The sequence below is a fragment of the Octopus sinensis genome, linkage group LG17 (assembly GCF_006345805.1).
Source record: "Octopus sinensis linkage group LG17, ASM634580v1, whole genome shotgun sequence".
NCBI lineage: Eukaryota > Metazoa > Mollusca > Cephalopoda > Octopoda > Octopodidae > Octopus > Octopus sinensis.
In genome coordinates this window covers 48,975,979-48,997,945 of record NC_043013.1, presented here as the reverse complement: position 1 = coordinate 48,997,945, position 21,967 = coordinate 48,975,979, and the positions used below count along the sequence as shown (strand labels likewise).

Below are 21,967 nucleotides of genomic sequence, written 5' to 3'. Positions count from 1 at the left end.
GTAATGCCGAAGTTTAATTATTCAAAATTTTCAGTGAAATCCAAGAACTGAGTAAGTTGTTCAGTTATATTATAACCCAAGATATCATTGTCCTTCGCAAATCATTCTCAGTGGAGTTTCCGTTTCTATATTACAGAATACGTTGGAAATTCCAACGTTTGTGTTGGTTTTATTAAATAGCGATTACACAATTAATAACTGTAACAACAAAGTCTACAACAGAAGCTAATCTCCAGGTAGAAGCAAACGTAAAGTGAATCGTGATATATAAACCTTCGTGAATTCTACGTTTCTTATCACAAACCTATTTTTGTATCAGATCATTTAATAACTGATAATTTTCGCAGAAATTTTATTTTTCTTTCGTATTGTTTTGAAAAGTTAAAGAGTGCTATATTTTGGTAAATTCACCTCGTTATGTATCTTTTAATAGATACATATTTGGAGTGGTATTTGAAAACAATAGGCAATTCAGTTTAGTAAAGTAATTTAGTATCTAAAACATTTCCCTTGCGGTGTAATGGTGAAAGATATTTCTTTCCAAACATAGTTTAAACACCCGGGCACTTCCCATGAAATCTGCCACTTAACTACTAGTTATTATGGCAGCATCTGCTCTTTCAGGTGGAATCTTACATCTAATTACCTACTCAACAAACGTTTCAGTATAACGCCACAGAAACAAATATAATTTCAGGTAGAAAGAACACATATATCGATTTTCATTTTAAGTTAAATACCTCAGTTATTTGGAGACCTACTTCTCGGCCACTGAATTTAATAGTGCTGCGCTGCTATAGAACTGAACTGGCAGAAACCAATTTAAATGAAAAAAAAATCCATACTAAAAGATACTAGCTCGTATATATATAGTTAAGATAATGATTGATTATACATATGTTATTTATAAAATAATACTAATGAATAGATAGATAGATAGATAGATAGATAGATAGATAGATAGATAGATAGATAGATAGATAGATAGATAGATAGATAGATAGATAGATAGATAGATAGATAGATAGACAGATAGGTAGACAGACAGATGGACAGACAGATAGACAGACAGATAGATAGATAGATAGATAGATAGATAGATAGACAGATAGATAGACAGATAGATAGATAGATAGATAGATAGATAGATAGATAGATAGATAGATAGATAGATAGATAGATAGACAGATAGATAGACAGATAGATAGACAGACAGATGGACAGACAGATAGACAGACAGATAGATAGATAGATAGATGATAGATAGATAGATAGATAGATAGGTAGATAGATAGATAGATAGATAGATAGATAGATAGATAAATAGATGATAGATGATAGATAGATAGATAGACAGGCAGATACACTCACACACGTGTGAGTGTGTATGTAGTGTGTGAGTATGTGTGTGTGTGTGTGTGTGTATATATATATATATATATATATATATATATATATATATATGTATGTATGTATAGTAAATATTAACAATATTGCTGTTGATAAATAGAATTGAATTTATATATACATAAACATGTGGCCTGCGACACTATTTGTTGCTGTGTTCATGAACTCTGTAACAGTAACTAAAAATATTTGTCTATTATTAAATATTTTGCTTAAACACGCACGCGCGCATTTGTGTGTGTTGGGAGTGAGCGTGTGTTGAAGATGTTTATAGTCAAAATGAGTGGTTTTAGAATAAGCTCAATGCAGTTGGTATTCAGTCTCATCATCTCATGGTTTACATCTGAAGGATAAGTATTCTCTCTTTACTCTTTTACTCTTTTACTTGTTTCAGTCATTTGACTGCAGCCATGCTGGAGCACCGCCGTTTTAATCGAGCAACTCGACCCCGGGACTTATTCTTTTGTAAGCCCAGTACTTATTCCATCGGTCTCTTTGCCGAATCGCTAAGTGACGGGGACATAAACACACCAGCATCGGCTGTCAAGTGATGTTGGGGGGGACAAGCACAGACATACAAACTCATACACACACATATACATATATATACATATATACGACGGGCTTCTTTCAGTTTCCGTCTACCAAATCCACTCACAAGGCTTTGGTCGGCCCGAGGCTATAGTAGAAGACACTTGCCCAAGGTGCCACGCAGTGGGACTGAACCCGGAACCATGTGGTTGGTAAACAAGCTACTTACCACACAGCCACTCCTGCGCCTATATTAAATATTTAAAAATGAAACGCGTGTTAGAAAATGGATGATAATTTACTCTCTACTGTATATTTGCTCTACTCAAATGCATTTTAAAATCACTACAGTATGATATTTTTTCAACTTTACATCATAAAGAATAACATTATTCTGTTTACCTTCCGAATTATGAGTGACTGGTTGCAACAAACTAAAAACAAACGGCCATGGCTGAAAAACAGTAATTGTGTTTTAGCAGATTGCTTTCTAATATGGAAGCACTCCGTCGGTTACGACGACGAGGGTTCCGGTTGATCCGAATCAACGGAACAGCCTGCTCGTGAAATTAACGTGTAAGTGGCTGAGCACTCCACAGACACGTGTACCCTTAACGTAGTTCTCGGGGATATTCAGCGTGACACAGAGAGTGACAAGGCCGGCCCTTTCAAATACAGGTACAACAGAAACAGGAAGTAAGAGTGAGAGAAAGTTGTGGTGAAAGAGTACAGCAGGGATCACCACCATCCCCTGCCGGGGCCTCGTGGAGCTTTAGGTGTTTTCGCTCAATAAACACTCACAACGCCTGGTCTTGGAATAGAAACCGCGAGTCCGCTGCCCTAACCACTGGGCCATTGCGCCTCCACGCTTATCTAATAACCAATATCACTTAACAGATAAGTGTGGGTAAGAAAATTGCTTCGCCAATGCATGGTTTCGAGTTCAACGCCACTGCACAACCCCATAGACATAACATCGAGCCTATCAAAGATTTATGACTGAATTTAGTGATATGGAAACTAAATGGAATCGCGTCAGACGTTTTCTTCTTGTTCACGGTTACTATGTATCACCTTCAGCAAGTGTCTTCTTCTTTAGCCTCAACCTTGTGAATGGTTTTGTAGACGGCATGTGTGTGTGTGTATGTGTGTGTGTGTGGTGTGTGTGTGTGTGTGTGTGTGTGTGTGTGTGTGTGTGTGTGTGTGTGTGTGTGTGTGCGTCTGTGTGCGCGTGTACATATACATATTATACAAAACTGTGCCCGAGCATGGCCGCAGTATAACGATTAAAACAAAGGAAAGATATATATATGCATGTGTGTATGTATGTATGTATGTATATATGTATGTATGTATGTATGTATGTATGTAAATACGTATGTATGTCCTAGGTATGATTTAAACGGCATCCTACAGAAGGGTTCTGGTTTTGGCGTTTCAAAATTTCGAGGAGCGTAGAACCACCTCTTAGCCACAATAATTCCCAAGTCCACCCTACCCCGGAATAAGAGTGTCTGTCAGGGTCTCAACGTATCTGTCAGGTTAACTAGCATATGTTAATACAATCAACCTGAGCGCGGAGACGCAGAAATTCCCCTTGGTTAATGTTACGGTGATCACTAAAACCACTAGCAGTGTGGGACCTCTACCTGTTGCCGCCGCATCCTTCTAGGGAAGCTACATTCACATGTAAAACCTGCGGCTTCACGGAATTACTGAACATGTCACTTTGGCCTGTCACTTTGTACTAATTTCTGAGACTCGTGTTGTACAAGAGTTTATCATTATAACCCAATAATGTATAGATGTCTCTTTTTGGTAAACTGTCGTTTGTCGTGCTGTTAAGTCCAATGGTGATGGAAGGGTGGCGATGTGTGTAGACCTAAGCAGTTGGAGGCGTACAGTTATAAACTGCTCGTTCTAACATACTTGTTGTGTCTTTCCGTGACTGGGACCAACTCCGGTCGGGGGTTCTTGCGTTTAAGCAGCCCTTTTTAAGGAAGAGTACTACTCATCCAAATTCCAGGTAAGGTGGTAGAAAATAGGTATTAAGCATTGCTTGTCACATCTTTTCTACGGCTAACGATGGTTCATTCAAGAAGGAACAGGAAAGATGACATTCAAAATATAACATTTGCAAAACATCGAACTAAACTCATTATTTGTTGCTGTTGGCTTTCCCTTTTGTCAAAATTATTGTTCCACTTGTTTTAGACCAAATTTCATCTCGTGTTCTTGTTAATGCAAATGAACTGTATTCACTAGAGAACAGACTTGAGCTTCGCTCTTATATATTTTGAGATCTTCTATAGATAATAGCTGGTTGGTTTTCTGGTGTTTTTCTTTTAAACTCATATTCAGATGTTACATTTGATAATGTTAAAGGAATCATGCACAAACCAAATAGCAAAGGAATCAATCTGTACCCCTAAAAGATCCCTCTTTTCGTTCTTACTATTCCTAGATTCTGAGCTCAGTCTTCCAACTTGCCATATTCTTTCTCAAAACACTCTAGACATTCTTTGCAGTGGCAAACGTGTTCATCATAGGCCTCACAGTAATCTATTGATCCCGTTGCTAAATATCTCTTCCTTCGCTTAAGAATCTTCGATTACCGTTTTATCTTTGAGTAACTGGCTTTTAGTTCCTATACAATTCCGTTTACAACCCTTCTGCTCAACAGGGAAAATTCCATTATCAAGAAATATATTCATTTCATTAGCGGTTGTTCCAGAGAGCAGCAGTTTCTACGTCAGTAGGAGGCATGATATGGATCTGTAATTATCTAAAGCATTCCTTTCTGAAAAAGCATCCTTCAAACACAAAGTGTATAACTATGTTATCCATTCAGGAATCTTTTCATTTCCGTTGATCGGTGCATTAAAGTGTTCTGCTATTTTTTATGGCATCAGATCTAGCTACTTTCCAAACACTCATCTCCCTGCTTACTTTTCGCACGTTTTCTGCTTAATTTCTAATTTCTTTCTGTTGTGGAGAAGAAACAGGATCCTTCAAATTTTGTAGCCACTCAACCGCAACATTATGTTGTTTTCCTTACTTTATATCTCACTCAAAAATAGACAACTTTCTTCTGCTTCTGATATAACATTTTCGTATATATTTTCCTTATTTATTTCTTGATAAAATTTATTCAGGTCAATTTAAAATGATTTATTTTGCTTACGATGCTTCACTATTTGGTCGTACCTTCTTACTTTTTTCCTCTTTTCGCCAAAATGCATAATTTTTCCCATTATTCAATTACAAACATTCAGCCCTCTTCTGTCAACAATGCTATATTACATGGGAAAATGCGAGCAAGAAAATAATATTCCTAAGATTATTAACCTGGAAAAGTACAGCACAAGCTATTACACTTGAAAAGTTCAGGGCACCTTATTACATCTGGTAAAGTTCAGAGCAAGGAAATTTTTACTTAAAAATTGCAGCTAAAGATAAAATTTCAAATAAAATATTTATACTTAGAAAATATCAGATTTTATTAAAACTAGAAAATTTTTTACAAGTTATTACTTCTATTTGTTATTAAAAATAGAAAATAACTCAAAGTATTTTTTGCACTTAAAAAAAGTCATTGGACTACAACTAGTTTGAGCTCTATAGGAAAGTTTCGAAGAAGAGAGGAAAAAAAAAGGACCAAATAATAGAGGGTAAATCGAAACTAACAATCATGGTGAGAGATAGATATATAAGACCTTTTGCATTTTACACCAAAATCGAAAATGAAAGTTTATTTCATATCTTTTGCAGAATAGAACATCTAAGAGAACATCCACCTTTAAGTAGTGATAAATATTATCTATCGATATATAAATATCGAGAACAAGAAGATACATGGAAAAGAGCAACCGAGGCCAGTGTGGGTTGGGAAGTGGGATGCGGCAAGGTGGTATGGTGTGAAGAAGACCCCATGTGTAATAGGGGCAGCGTGTGGGGCAAGTACATAAGAATTATCAATTAGCTAGACTAAGCCACCGGAGGTAGAGGGTGGCGTACAAGATAAAATATATCTACTACAGCAGTTTGATTTGGGTTTTCAATGCAATGTGTATAGGTGGAAAAGGTTCCCTCTCTGTTTCTGTCTGCCCTCTATCATTTCCTCCTCCTACCACTGACATATGACCTGTGGTCAGTCTTATCTCGTTCTTTTCACGATCGGTTGTCTTACTAAGTAGTCGTACTTTCTCGCCTTTCGCAGTCTCTTTGTTAAATTCTTGAGGATATTCTCCCAGCGTTGACTATTTTCGTCCACTGCCTGGCCCTAAGGCCTTATTTTGTTCGTTTATTTATATTAGTTCGTTTGTATGCTCACAGTTCTGTTTGTTTTCTTCTCTGTCCCTCGTATATCCACTAACTGTCTCGCTTTTTGATTACATTTATTCTTATGTATCATTTTCTGTCTTGTTTCTTGTGTTTTGGCTCACCCATTCTCGGCGGCGTTTGCCGTCGGCGCCACCAGTAGGGGATTCATTCAGTATTATCGGTTAAGCGTGAAATTGCCGTTGACCCACTGGTCAATAATTGATGAGGAACTAGCGACCGTCTGTGTCTGATTTCCGTTTGTTTGTGCATTTATTATGTTTTTAACTCATTTAAAGAAACGCTACGTACAGCAAGAAACTTTTTTGTTTACAACTAAGTACTATATATGTGTGCGTGTGTGTATGTGTGTTTATCATTCGCCATGATAGATCGCTAGCGACTAAACCTTTTTCTATTTTCTCTCCCTGCTTATTTCTGTGCCCCTTTCTGTCGAAGAGCGTTGGCTCGAAAAGTAAAAGACTTTCCCACTTCCGAGCGTTAAACTAATACATCTGTTTGTTGTTTACACACCCGTTTTCGTCTTTTGTTTTATTTTTTTGTAAATTCTCACTATATATATACATATACATATATATATATATATACATATATATATTATATATATATATATATATATATATATATATGTATATATATATATATATATATATATATATATATATATATCGTACTTCAGACGCCATGATAGATCGTTAGCCACTACACACATTTTTTCTTTCCTTTTTGTTCTCTCCTTTTTGTTCTCTCCTGTTTTCTGTGTCTCTTTCTGTAGAAGAGCGTAGGCCCGAAACGTAAAAGACTTTTTCTATTCCTGAGCGTTATACTAATACATCTGTCTGTTTTGTACACCACCCGTCTTCGTCTTTTGTTTTTTCGTAAACTCTCCCTATATATATATATATATATATATATATATATAAATATGTATGTATGTATGCATATATGAATATATGTATATATATATATATATATATATATATATATATATATACATACATATATGTGTATATTATATGTACACACATACATAACACATATTTGTTATATATATAATATATATATATATATATATATATATATTATATATATATATATAAACAAATATGTGTATGTAGTGTGTACATATAAATATACACATATCTTGTAGTAATATATATATATAGATTATATATATATAATATATATATATATATATATAATATATATATTATATATATATATATATATATATGTGAAGGAGATCTAATTCTCGCCGACAACTATGATTGTCACACGCTGACGAGAGGTCAATACCTCGAAACTCGAGTCCGTGTGTATCATAAGTTGAAGACGGGAAGGATGACTTCCCTTTGCAAATACTGACAGGACACAGAAAGTGTGTCTATGGCCAGCTGGAGGAGTGTGTCCTCCTGGGGCTAAAAACTACAGTAGCATCCACCCTTAGGGGTAGCCATATTGAGATGGCAAATATACGTCACGATGTGTTACCGCTACTGTATATAACTCACTTTGATATTTATCATTGTTTGATTCACTTTTTCAATATCAGCGACAGTGGACGCTGGAAAAAGTATAAGTATTTGTGAAGGAGATCTAATTCTCGCCGACAACTATGATTGTCACACGCTGACGAGAGGTCAATACCTCGAAACTCGAGTCCGTGTGTATCATAAGTTGAAGACGGGAAGGATGACTTCCCTTTGCAAATACTGACAGGACACAGAAAGTGTGTCTATGGCCAGCTGGAGGAGTGTGTCCTCCTGGGGCTAAAAACTACAGTAGCATCCACCCTTAGGGGTAGCCATATTGAGATGGCAAATATACGTCACGATATATATATATATATAATATATATATATTTGTGTGTGTGTAGTTGAAATTTAAAGAAAAACAAAAGACGAAGACAGGCGTATAAACAGCAAGCAGGTGTATCTGTTTGACGCTCGGGAAGGTGAGAAAGTATTTTACGTTTCGAGCCTACGCTCTTCAACAGAAAGGAACACGAGGAAATAAACAGAGAGAGAATATAAAAAAAAACTTGTGGAGTTAGCGGTCAATCATGGCGATAAGAGGGTATTGTAGTTCACTGGAAACATTGCATATTCTTTGTGAAGTGTAAAGTGTCTGGATTGGCACAACAATGCGGTGTAGACTATAATAACCATTATAAATAATTTAATTATTCATAGGCGAATATAATATTTCGGAATATAAAAATTCTTTTTTCAGATATTGCTAGGAATTAATGGACTCACTGTTATAATCGGATTTCTAACGGTTACTGAAATTTGTCTGAATTCCTCATGACAAGTGCGTGAGGGCGGTCATGTCTCGAGCTCGTGTGCGTTGGCAGATCCGCAGCGCTGCTACCAAGTTATTATTATACGTGCATTTTTTTTCTTTACACCAGCATGTTATCACTGTGCGTGAAGGGTGTCGACGTAGTTAAATAATATAGTGATTGCTAATTTCCAACCTGTTTTTAATATGGGGCCCTAGTCTGTCTATGAAGATAGCCTCCTTAATTCTTAAATTTCCTAAATTTCTATCATTGGGCTCAGTTGTGACTGTTATGTTTTTCTCGGTGTTCCGGCATCTGTCTAGATGTTTTCTGAAGGAGGAGGCTCGCGTGTTTCGATGTTCTTTAATGCGAATATGTAATAGTCTTGCTGTGCTGCCCACTTAGAAATTGTTGCATTTGTTACATTGGATTCGATGTATAACATTTGCCCGTTGGCATAAATCTGTGTCACGGATGGGGCAGTTAGCTAGTGGGCATTGATTGCTGTCCCTTACTCGTTTCTCTGCTAGGTGTCTTCTAAGAGAGGGGCCGGAGTGGGCTAGTTGCATGCCTAACCCTTCTCTTCTTATGGCTCTTCGGATATCTGTAGTTATCCTCTCACTAAAATTGGGTATTTTAAGTAAGCATGTGTAGCTGGGTTTTCTATCTGTTTGGCATGTTTGTCGTCTCGGGTACTTAAGCCGATTCACAATGGATATAAGATACCCGTTGGTTTTCAATACCTCTAGAAAGCGTGTGGTGTGGCTCACCTTGTCCTCTGTCCAGCTGCACTTGTTCTGGATGCGTATCAGTTCATTTCTGGTATATACTATTTTGGCACCGAATGGAAGGGCTGAACTGTAATGAGCAAACATATCTCTACTGGCAGTTTTCCTGTAGAACTCGGTGTGGATCTCTTCTTTTTCCGTTATTTTCAGTTGAAAGTCGAGCATCGATAAGGATCCAGTGTTGTCGGGTATATTTGTGAATGTATATATATATATATATATATATATTATATATATATATATAAATGTATAATTCTATACTGTCGACGTATGGACGGATGGGTCGAGAGACGCATATATTTGAGCTGGTGGTTATATAATATATATATGTATACATTTATATAAATATATATACCTCTCTCTCTCTCTCTCTCTTCTATATACATATATATATATATATATATATATATATATATATATATATATATATATATATATATATATATATATATATATTATATATATATATATATATAATATATATATATATATACATCGTAGCACTCCGTCGGTTACCACGACGAGGGTTCCAATTGAACCGATCAACGGAACAGCCTGCTCGTGAAATTAACGTGTAAGTGCTGAGCACTCTACAGACACGTGTACCCTTAGCGTAGTTCTCGGGGAGTATCAGCGTGACAAGGCTGGCTTTTTGAAAATACAGGTACAACAGAAACAGGAAGAAAGAGTGAGAGAAAATTGTGGTGAAATGATTTTACTGCATCCAGGGATTATTCCAGTATTACTTCTGGTGAGGTAGTGAATTCGACGCTGCCGTGCTTCTTTGTGCCTCCTGCCGCGATATGGGTTCATCCGGTTTTGCAGATAAAATTATTCGGTAAAGTAAGCCTGAAAGTGACGGGTTTTGTTAGGGGCCACCGAAACTTTAAGTCGCATGAAACCGAATCAAACTGCTTTAAATAATACATGTAAATCCTATTAAATGTGTTTAGTGCCTTTTTTGTCTTTCATGCGTTTTTCTTTTATGTGTATACATATGAGCGTGTATATGTATTCCTAAATGTATGTACATATCCATTTTACATAGAGTTGGATTCGTTGTGTGGATGACCGTCGACAGTTTTATGACCTGCAAAACCATAGCCATCTCTTTCATGATATTCGTTATCTAGATGTTTTTAACAGCCAGTTATATTAATCTCCTTATCTACGCAGAGCCATTGCATCAAAAGTAGAAAGTAACAATCTCCCGAGGTAGTTATTAAATGCATTTATTTCGGACTACATTTTACATATATCTATTAGTTTGTCACCATCTGTTTTTTTTGTTGTTTTTTTTTTGCCGTCTGGGTTCTTCTAGTCAAGTTATCTAGTTTATATATTTTGTATTTACATATACGTCTATAAATGTTATTTTAACATATATTTGAATGTATGTGTGTATGAGCATGCGTGGATATGGCTCTTCATTATATGCGTATGTGAATGCATACGTTTACGTAAATCTCCAAATTTTGGGGCGTGGCTACTCAGACTGTATTATCACATTGTATTACATTATATATCTGCATATATATATACATACACACACACACACACACACACACAAACACACACATACACACACACATATATATATGCAGATAGATAGATAGGTAGACAGACAGACAGATAGATAGATAGATAGATAGATAGATAGATAGATAGATAGATAGATAGATAGATAGATAGATAGATAATAGATAGATAGATAGGTAGACAGACAGACAGATAGATAGATAATAGATAGATAGATAGATAGATAGGTAGACAGACAGACAGATAGATAGATAGATAATAGATAGATAGATAGATAGATAGATAGATAGATAGATAGTAGATAGATAGATAGATATAGATAGATAGATGATAGATAGGTAGACAGACAGACAGATAGATAGATAGATAGATAGATAGATAGATAGAGATAGATAGATAGAAGATAGATAGATAGATAGATGATAGATAGATAGATAGATAGATAGATAGATAGATAGATAGATAGATAGATAGATAGGTAAATTTCAAAACTTAAACCGAAGGACAAGGCAAAATCGGAAAATACATACACAAGATATGGGTATGCTTATTCCTCGTCAATTATCGTCCAGAAGAAATTACAATTTCACGCCTTTAACGACAATATTGTTCATTTTCTATGACGTCAGCAGTGGAAAACTGTTGAGAATAGTGAGCGGACGTTGAGAACAGTGATGAAAACAATGGGCACAGGTAATGGTACGACTATAATGTACAAACAAAATAAAGGCCGTACCTCTCTGAAACAAAGATAGTACGAAATTTGTGTAAAAGTAACGTAAGGAAAATGTCCGGAAGGTCCGGAAACGGAAGTAGAAATGGAGAGATTATGAGTGAAATGGAGAGATTATGAGTGAAAAAACATATATATTTTTTTCTCTCCCTTTTTTCTCTCCTTGTTTTTTCTGTGTACCTTTCTGTAGAAGAGCGTAGGCTCGAAATTTAAAAGACTTTTTTCTATTCCTGAGCGTTATACTAATACATCTGTTTGTTTTGTACACCACCTGTCTTCGTCTTTTGTTTTTTGTCGTAAACTCTCCTATATATATATATATATATATATATATATATGGAATAACAACAAGAGGATGGAGGTCAGCTGAATACATTTGACAATATTATAATTAGTTGTGAATGTGTTCGTTTATGGGAGTTATAAGCTTTCTCCTTTTATTCGCCGTCCTCTTGACTGGCTGCATATTATCAAAGTTCATTCGCGGTCACCGTAAAAGCGATTTGACTTAAACAATAGGCAAGCTGTCTTCAGTTTGTACATTAGTGTAGTAAGCAGGCTCATATACGTAGACACACGGGCGATGATAGCCTTAGACATGATACAGAATAAACTATTTATAGTCACTTTTCTAATGGTGCATACACATACATTCACGCATACGTGCACGGGGAAACAGCAGGATCAACGTTTCAACCATGTCACCGACAAGTTTAATTGAACCTTTTCTCTTCTATACCGATACTGCCTCTTACTCCTTTATTCTCATTCTCATCCTTCAATTTCCCTCGCACCTCAGTTTTAACACCGCAACTTTGACCGCTCCCCTTCTTTTCATTTCACTTTTCTGTTACCTTTCACTCAGTTTCTTCTATTACTTCCTCTCTCCGTAATTACGGTAATGCTGTGTTGTGTTCCCCTTCACCTGCAGCCAATCTCTCAAATGTGGAGGATGTAAACCTCTGCTTACTTTCTTTTATTTTTCTCCAATCATCTAAAAGTCATACAAAACATTGGAAGCACCACTCCCAACGGTAATTTTACTGTACTCTTTCTGTTGTCTTCTACAAGTAATAGAAGTATTTTCGACACAAACAATTACCACCGGTCACCTTGGAGTCTGATTTGTTTCATATGTGTGTATGCACGTGTGTGTGTGTGTGTGTGTGTGTGTGCATACATAAACACACACATATATATATAAGGTTAAAACTCTTTCACTTCCAACGTATGTAAGTTAAAATACTTCATTAGAGCAGTTTCAGAGAAATGTTAATACAAGGAGTAGACATCAAAATCAAAGTACCCAACATTTCACTCGCTGCTTTATCAGGGACATCACTTTTAACATTGATACGAAGGGTGTTCCTTAACGATTTCCCCTGAGCCACTTCCGGTTATTGCAGGAAACGTAACTTGTACAGGTATAATCATACATGTCCCTACATGTCACGTTGTAAATTGCAGCTTCCCACTAGTATTCGTTTGTCTTTTACGGCTGATGAAGTGAATTAAAGTGTTGTAATGGAGGCAATTGATCAGGTTATTATACTCGAAAGGTCGTTCACAGATTTTCGATGAGATGAAAGAAGTTTATGGTGATGATGCACCATCATACGACACAGTCAGGTACTGGCATCATCAGTTCAACTGTAGTCGGACATCGGTGTAAACTGCTATTCTTGGACGACCATATTACGTTATTGATGATGACACCATCCATAAAGTGGAAGCCGTAATTTTGGAGGATCGCCGCATAACAATTCGGCAACTAATCCAAGAAGTGAAGATAAGTGTAGAGTCCGTGCAGAAGTTGTCGACGAGCTGGCAGAAACGTTAGCACGCCGGGCGAGATGCTTAGCGGTATTTCGTCTGCCGTTACGTTCAGAGTTCAAATTCCTCCGAGGTCGACTTTGCCTTTCATCCTTGCGGGATCGATAAATTAAATACCAGTTACGCACTGGGGTCGATATAATCGACTTAATCCGTTTGTCTGTCCTTGTTTGTCCCCTCTATGTTATACTCCACGTAAATATAGTTTGAGTAAACTAATTTAATCATATCCACGGACATATGGTGTAGTGGTTAAGAGCGCGGGCTACTAACCTCAAAATTCCGAGTTCGATCCAAGCAGTGACCTGAACAATAATGATAATAATAATAACATCGAAGAATACCTTAGGAATGAGAACCCAGGTTCAGAATTTCCCCAAGACACCTGAAGACGGCTGGAAGGTATATCAGCCGAAACGTGTTAACAACAAGCAAGATGAGGATAAATATCCGTCGAATGTAAATAATGTAATTTTATCTTGTTCCAACTATACATATGTTTTGATGTTATTGCAAAACAGTTCTCTCTTTAATGTAGAAGTTAATTATTTTGTATCGTGGAAGGCGTCGCTATTTTAATTACACTGAAAATATTCCTTTGATGCCGAACGTTATGTATTTAAGTTTACCATGATTTTTCTATATTATAAAAATAAAAACAAAAAATTTGAATTACCTCGGAAGTTCCATCTCGTAAAAATACTGAACAGCGTTCACATTTCAGTAAAGTCTGTGCCCGGTTCATAGTTTTCAAGATTAATCCATCTGGGTTGGTTTGTTCTTCGAACAGGTCATGCACAACTTCTAAAAGTGCCTAAAATGAAAATAAATTCACTAGTTTAGAAACGTACAACATATTTAGCAAATACTACTTAAATGGATGGAAAATATTTTTGCATTAATGTTTACTCTTTCAGAAAATGATTCAACTTCTGATATTTGGATTATGTTCAAAAGTGTTTCAAGGTTTTGAAATTTTTACCTGCTTTTAAGTTTTGGTAAATATTCACAATGAAATTGTGTCTTTCACAATATTGATAAATTAAGACAAATTGCTACAATATGAACTTCAAACAAATTGGACTTTGTTCTTCAGGCGCAGGAGCGGCTGTGTGGTAAGTAGCTTGCTTACCAGCTACATGGTTCTGGGTTCAGTCCCACTGCGTGGCACCTTGGGCAAGTGTCTTCTAAAATAGCCTCGGGTCGACCAAAGCCTTGTGAGTGGATTTGGTAGACGGAAACTGAAAGAAGCCCGTCGTATATATGTACATATGTATATGCATGTATCTATGTATATGTTTGTGTGTCTGTGTTTGTCCCCCTAGCATTGCTTGACAACCGATGCTGGTGTGTTTATGTCCCCGTCACTTAGCGGTTCGGCAAAAATGACCGATAGAATAAGTACTAGGGTTACAAAGAATAAGTCCAGGGGTTGATTTGCTCGATCGACTAAAGGTGGTGCTCCAGCATGGCCACAGTCAAATGACTGAAACAAGTAAAATGTATTCTTGTGATATTTACATTTCATTTTTTATGGCAAAATATATAGCCAAGGTAAATCTTTGGGTTATAAGTAATAGGGTATTTATTTGTATCCTTCTACACGGTCATTGTATAGGTTAAAGGACGACCTCCCATCCGAGACCATTTTGTATCTTTATAAGCCTACAAATTCGTCCTTGTATGGAATACTGTTGTCATTTGGGTGGTGCGCCATCTTGTTACTTGGATCTCCTTCGGCCGGATTCAGAAGCCAGTCTGTAATTTGATTGATTGCTCCCTTGCTTTGCATCAACTTTGCAACCCTTGTCACATGGACTTGAAGTCACCAGTTTTAATTTTTTCTGTCGTTATTGCCACAGAAAGTGCTTTGATGAACTTTCCTAGTTCCTGATCACATTGTACTATCTCGCATGACTCAAAACTCACAGCATACCCAACCAAATGCTATTGTGCTTCTTTTGGCGGCGAGCTGGCAGAAACGTTAGCACGCCGGGCGAAATGCGTTGCCGTATTTCGTCGGCCGTTACGTTCTGAGTTCAAATTCCACAGTGGTCGACTTTGCCTTTCATTCTTTCGGGGTCGATAAATTAAGGACCAGTTACGCACTGGGGTCGATATAATCGACTTAATACTTTGTCCTTGTTTGTCCCCTCTATGTTTAGCCCCTTGTGGGTAATAAAGAAATATATATTGTGCTTCTACTAATAAGGAAGTCATTCTACGGTCGTAGCTTTTTTCTCCAACTGCTAGATTTTGAAATTCTCTTCTAACTTATTGCTTTCCTCCGTTTTATGACCAGAACTGTTTCAAGTCTAAAGTTTCTTATGTCTTAACTTTTCATTCTGTATAGTCCTTTACCACTACATGTTTTCTCGCCTTGTTTGGGACTTTCTTACAAGAAGATAAAAGTGCGCCAAATTCAAGCTTTTCTCTCAAAATAGGTGTGCCCTTTATGTTATGTTACAGCTCTTTTCGGACCGTATAGAACCCCATGGGATCATGCAGAAGAGGGAGTTTAATGTGATTGCTATTAAGAGCTGCAACCACATCGGCCGTCTCCGTGTACCAATTCACTCATGACACGACGATCATCTTATTGCTGTAATAAGACAAACATTGTTACAAACATCTCCCACAATTTGGAATGGCCTGCAAATTCCATGTGCTCTGTAACTACCTCTCTTCCTCTGACTTCCCTATGTAGTAGTAGTGTCTGGTGAGCATTGTCATTACTCTTTACTCTTTACTCTTTTACTTGTTTCAGTCATTTGACTGCGGCCATGCTGGAGCACCGCCTTTAGTCGAGCAAATCGACCCCAGGACTTATTCTTTGTAAGCCCAGTACTTATTCTATCGGTCTCTTCTGCCGAACCGCTAAGTGACGGGGACGTAAACACACCAGCATCGTTTGTCAAGCAATGCTGGGGGGACAAACACAGACACACACATACATATATATATATATATATATATATATATATATATATATATATATATATATATATACATATACGACAGGCTTCTTTCACTTTCCGTCTACCAAATCCACTGACAGGGCATTGGTCGGCCTGGGGCTATAGCAGAAGACACTTGCCCAAGGTGCCACGCAGTGGGACTGAACCCGGAACCATGTGGCTGGTTAGCAAGCTACTTACCACACAGCCACTCCTGCGCCTTTATATTTAGGCTAAATTTATATATTTCACAAATTCTTTTGGCAGCTATATTACAGATTTTGATTCTCACTTCACTCCACATACCCAGGTAAAGAAAATATATTCTTACTTCGATAATGCAGCTTTACGTCCCCATAAAAAGACAGGAATGTCAAGAATGGAACGACGTTTTTTTGCTCAACAGTATGTCGATCATAACTCATTCTGGGCATATCTTGATAATTGTCAATAAACGAATGAATGTAATTTTATTAATTTAATATAATTTATAAAATACACAACTAATAAAGTAATTTTGACGGTTATCTCATATTTCTGGTTTTATCAAGAATTTCAGCTAAACACGTTAAACTTTTCCTAAGCATGTATTGAAATACAATTAAAATTTTTGAGACATGTTATTTTAAGCGATAATTTTAAAATGACTGAAGAATGGAGGCTATAATTAAATATTCTACTCTGGCAACTTCTACCAAAGTTAACCACTAAAATTTGCATGACATTCACATACTTTTAAATTATATGAAGTCGAGAATTTATGAAGGAAAGGTAGTATGAGAGAACTAAATATATTATTATGTATTTAGGGTCTGTAAATTCTGAATTCAATGTGGTGGTTGTCTGTAATACTTTGATACAATTCAATATTTTATCAGTCTATCTATCTACACATCTTTTATCTTTCTCCAATACCCACCTCTCACTCTCTTCTTCTTCTTCTTTGGTGGGAGCAACCAGATTTATTCTTTGATTAGAGATTTTGTGGTGCTAGGTCCGCCCAGAGTACCATTCATGAGCGACGGACATCGATACTGTCTCGCCTGTCTATGGTTTCGGCCGCAGTTCAATGTTTGAAACAAATACAACATAGATGATATATATATATATATATATATCTGTGTTTGTGGTTGTCGACATACAAGTGTCTAAAAACCTCCAACGTCCTCGTAATGTGTTGCAATGTCTCAATTTCTATTTTATTTCCACTCATATGAAATTCATATCAATGTGAAACGACCGTTCACTAAATACTCTCTTTCTCTCTGTGTCTTTCTCTATCTGTTTGTTTCTCTCTCTCTCTCCCTCTCTCACGCACACACACACACACATACACAAAAACTCACACGCAGACACTTGCTTTTTTTATGCTGATATAACTGCGTGGTGGACTTTGTGTTGTATCAATAAGTTTAAACTGTCACACTTTAAGTAGCTTATAAATTTATGAAATTATTCGTATCTACAATTGATATAGTTTCTACACACTGTCAGATTATTTTAATGGTTTGACTCTCTTTTGGTTCGTCTTCAGAAATAATTTATTAAATAATATCTAGAATGCTCCATCTCATCAAAAATCACATCCATTTACTGTTTTCAGTTTCCACAAGTTCTGCTGGATTTATTTTCAAATTGCATCACTTTTTGTTGTACTGATTGATTGACGTTGCATACCATTTACTTACCTTATTTCGCTCATATTCTCGACTGCATGCGTCAAATAGCTGTGCATTTTGAATGGCGATTCCGCAGAATGTTGTGTAAGTTGCTAGAAGCTAGAGGTAAACAGAATTAAAGAGAATATAAATATTTGATTACATCAGATTTTCGTTTCAGTTAAATATACAAAATATATAAATAGAAATTAAACGAAGTGACGCAGAAAAGAGTTTAAAGTTGTAAAAGACAGATTTCAACAACTGGAAACATTAATAATAACGTAAAATCATTTCTGTTTTGTTTTCGTTTTTTAATCTCTTTACAGTTAGTTTTGCTCAGTTAAAATCTTCAAACTGAAAGTTAGGTTATCTCTGAATAGGCTGTCACCTTTATAGACTCTACATACGAAAAAGAAATTCAGAAGAAAAAAAGTTTTCACACCGGAATAATATTTTCGTGAGGAAATAAGAGTTATGTTGTTCGGAACAGGGCCTTCGATCAGAAAAGAAAAACCCTTGACGAAATGTCTGATATCTTCTCTTTAAGTAAAGTAACGGATCTTTTCGGTTTGAACGGCAGTTTTTAACATAACTTCTAGGTAACTAAAAAATTTTAAACTTCGTATACTGGTAGAATGTGTTTATAAAACATCTTTTTCTCTTGGCTTTATTGAGAAAATTCTATAGTTTGTAAGATATTTGTTGTTTTTTTCTTCAATTTCTGCAATTTCAACCAATCAATCAATGACGTCTACTGAGGTAAAATAACATTCTGTGTCGTATGAATATGTCCCTCGTTTAAGAAACAGATTGGGTTTATTTACATTTGCGAAGAAAAAAAGATACCTTCCCCCTACCCCCACCCCTAACTAACCCTAACCCTAAAACAGATTGAAATGCTATAGATCGATACTAGGGTCATAATTATGGGTGACAATTTCATATGACACCGCTAGAATAAACTGCCGTTCAAACCGAAAAGATACAAAGTAACTTCTTTCACTTAGTGAAGGCTTAAAAGCACTTCGAAATAAATAATGTTATTTACTGTCTTGTAGACAGAAAAGCGTTGTAAAATGCCGCCCGGGAGTCTTTAGCGTATCCTTATTATACTTATCTAAGGCGGCGAGCTGGTAGAATCGTTAGCACGCCGGGCGAAATGCTTGATAGCATTTCTTTCATCTTTATGGTCTGGGTTCAAATTCTGCCAAGGTCGAATTTGCCTTACATCCTCTCGGGGTCGACTACATCGACCAGCCCTCTACCTCACAATTTCAGGCATTGTTCCTATACTAGAAAGGATTAATATACTTATCTTAGTATTTCGCCCGTCGCTACGTTCTGAGTTCAAATTCCGCCGAGGTCGACTTTCCTTTCATTCTTTCGGGGTCGATTAATTAAGTAATTGACTAGTCCCCTCCCCACAAATCTTATACCTCCCGTAGAAAGGATTAATAGACTCATCTTAAAGGCGGCGAGCCGGCAGAATCGTTAGAGCGCTGGACGAAATGCTTAGCAACATTTCACCCGTCGCTACGTTCTGAGTCCAAATTCCACCGAGGTCGATTTTGCCTTTCATCCTTTCGGGGTCGATAAAATAAGTACTATTGAAACACTGGGGTCGATGTGATCGACTTACCCCCTCCCCCAAAATGGCTACCCTTGTGGCAAAATCTGAAACTATTTTTCTTTTCCAAATTTGTTTTCTTATAATGAAATAAAGAGATTCTTCAGTTGTCGTAACAATTGTATTGACATATAATTGTAGTCGTGTAAACATGTGAGAAGGTTAGGTAATTATGAAACACATTGAAACCACTGGTCAATTCTATTGTATAAACATTACATCTACACACGCGCAAGTAAACATACATTCATACATACATACATTCATGCATGCATGTGTGGGTATATGTTTTCGTATAAGTGTGTGTATGTCTGTGTGCATCTAAAATAAAGACTTTTTGTATTCATAATGATAAAGACAATATCTGTTTTTTAATAAGAATGTTTTGGAATACAAACCTTTTCGTCTTCTTTGGTGAATAAATTCTTTTCATCAGGGCCTCCTCGTTTATTGATGATTTGCGCGATTCCAACAATTTCGTCACCTGAATTCCTTATTGGCATACACAAGAGAGATTCGGTTTTGTAACCTAATATTCTATCAACTTCATCATTATATCTGGGATCCTGCATTAGAAAGAATATTAGTTATGAGAATTTTGAAAAAAAATTCTAACGTAGGAAACTAATTTGGTCGAAAAGAAAATTGTGAAATGGGTCGTAACGATAGAGAAGGAAAGTGGATACTGAGAAAAGTAATGACATTTTTATTTAAGTAGTCCATGTAGAAACGATGGAAACATATCACTTCACCTGATTATAAATATTAGCTTTCGCTCTAGCATTTTAGCGTGTACACAAGAAGTTGGTTTAGTCTTACTCTAGATGTGAAGAAGCCGAATAAAAGGCTAGAAAGTGTATGAGAGAGAGAGAGAGAGAGAGAGAGAGAGAGAGATGGAATAAAGGAAGTAAAACAAGAAGTAAAAGCGCTAGAATGCAACACTGTCACCCAATGAAAAAAGGCGTCTACTTAATAACAGGGAAAGTATCCCTCATGGCTTGTAAATTGTGGAGCAAAGGTTACAAAATTGAGGAAATAACAGAAAATGGCTAATGCAAGGATGTATGAAAACACAAACCTAAATTAAACAACACAAAAAAAAACAGACAAAAAATTTCTGCAGAAAAGCTATTACTAAAACTTGAAAGTTCAGTAAGCAAAAGAAAGAAAAAAAACATTCAAGGAACAGAAAGAAAAATCACAAAACAAAACAACTCCAAATGACGAAAGATCTGTGGTGGTTATTTTCTAAACCCTTTTAAAAGGGTTTAGAAAATATCAGGAATCTATTTGAAGACATATGACGATGAATTTAAAGAAAGAAGAATAGAAACTACGTTGGAAATATGGATGTAGAAAGTATGGTGAAGAAAACGTTTTCAAGGAAGGATTTCAAGCAACTCGAAAAAGAAATGGATCATAAGAGAATTGACAGGTGTTCGTAAGAACTATTTCCCGCTTCAAAACACACAAAAAAAGAACGAAGCACATAAAAAAATTTATAACGACTATCTTTAAAAAGCGCATTAACACTACCTTTAAAAAATAGTGCAAAACTTCCGATTAACTTAAGTTTCATTTAAACTATTGCAGATCCTAAATTTCAGTTTTCAACAATCGTAGATAGAATGTTCAGCTGTTTTTTCTTTCAGCGGGAAAAAGACAAATAAGCACCCAGAGAGTGTATGATTCACCTCGACTCGTGTGTATATATATATATATATATATGATAGAAATATTTCTAAATCTCTTAGAGAGATTTATACAGTAGCAGCACAATAAAGTGATGGTATGTTGTCAATTAATGTGACAGTCCCATGAAAAGGAAGAATGCTACTGCTATTTAACTCTAGGAAACACCGTTTCCTACTGGCCTTGACACATTTCCTGTGGCCTTATGTTTACAAATGGGAGATAAGCACCTCCACCCAGCAAAACCAACAACCAGAGACTAGTTTCAGAGTCATTGCACATCATCAGTCTGGAGTAGCATGGTTTGCTAGCTGTCGATGTTTACAAAAGCAGATGGGCTTCAACAGCTAGCAAACCGTGCTACTCCAGACTGATGGAAACTAGTCTCGAAATCAGTGAATGTATTTCACTTGAATTATTATATGTTCACAGAGGTAGATGAGCATCAACAGCTACCATGCCACTTTTTGTTTTTTGGGAGGAGTCTAACCGAATGTTTTGCGAAACCGCCATTGTTGTGTGGTAGTGAAACAATTGAAAAAATTAAGAGTTACGCAGAAGCTACTGGAGGTCG

At 36.3% G+C, this 21,967-nt stretch overlaps 1 protein-coding gene across 2 annotated transcripts in view; it reads right to left on the bottom strand.

Annotated features, from left to right (window-relative positions):
- Positions 1-21,967, bottom strand: part of LOC115220834 (dual 3',5'-cyclic-AMP and -GMP phosphodiesterase 11A-like) — a 290,583-nt gene that overhangs the window by 151,512 nt on the left and 117,104 nt on the right. For both annotated transcript variants that reach the window (XM_029791013.2, XM_036510552.1), the window contains 3 exons: positions 20,100-20,267; positions 18,102-18,191; positions 14,133-14,270 (listed from right to left, as the gene is read on the bottom strand). In XM_029791013.2, coding sequence (XP_029646873.1) covers positions 14,133-14,270; positions 18,102-18,191; positions 20,100-20,267 — 396 coding nt within the window. The remainder of the gene's footprint in view (positions 1-14,132; positions 14,271-18,101; positions 18,192-20,099; positions 20,268-21,967) is intronic.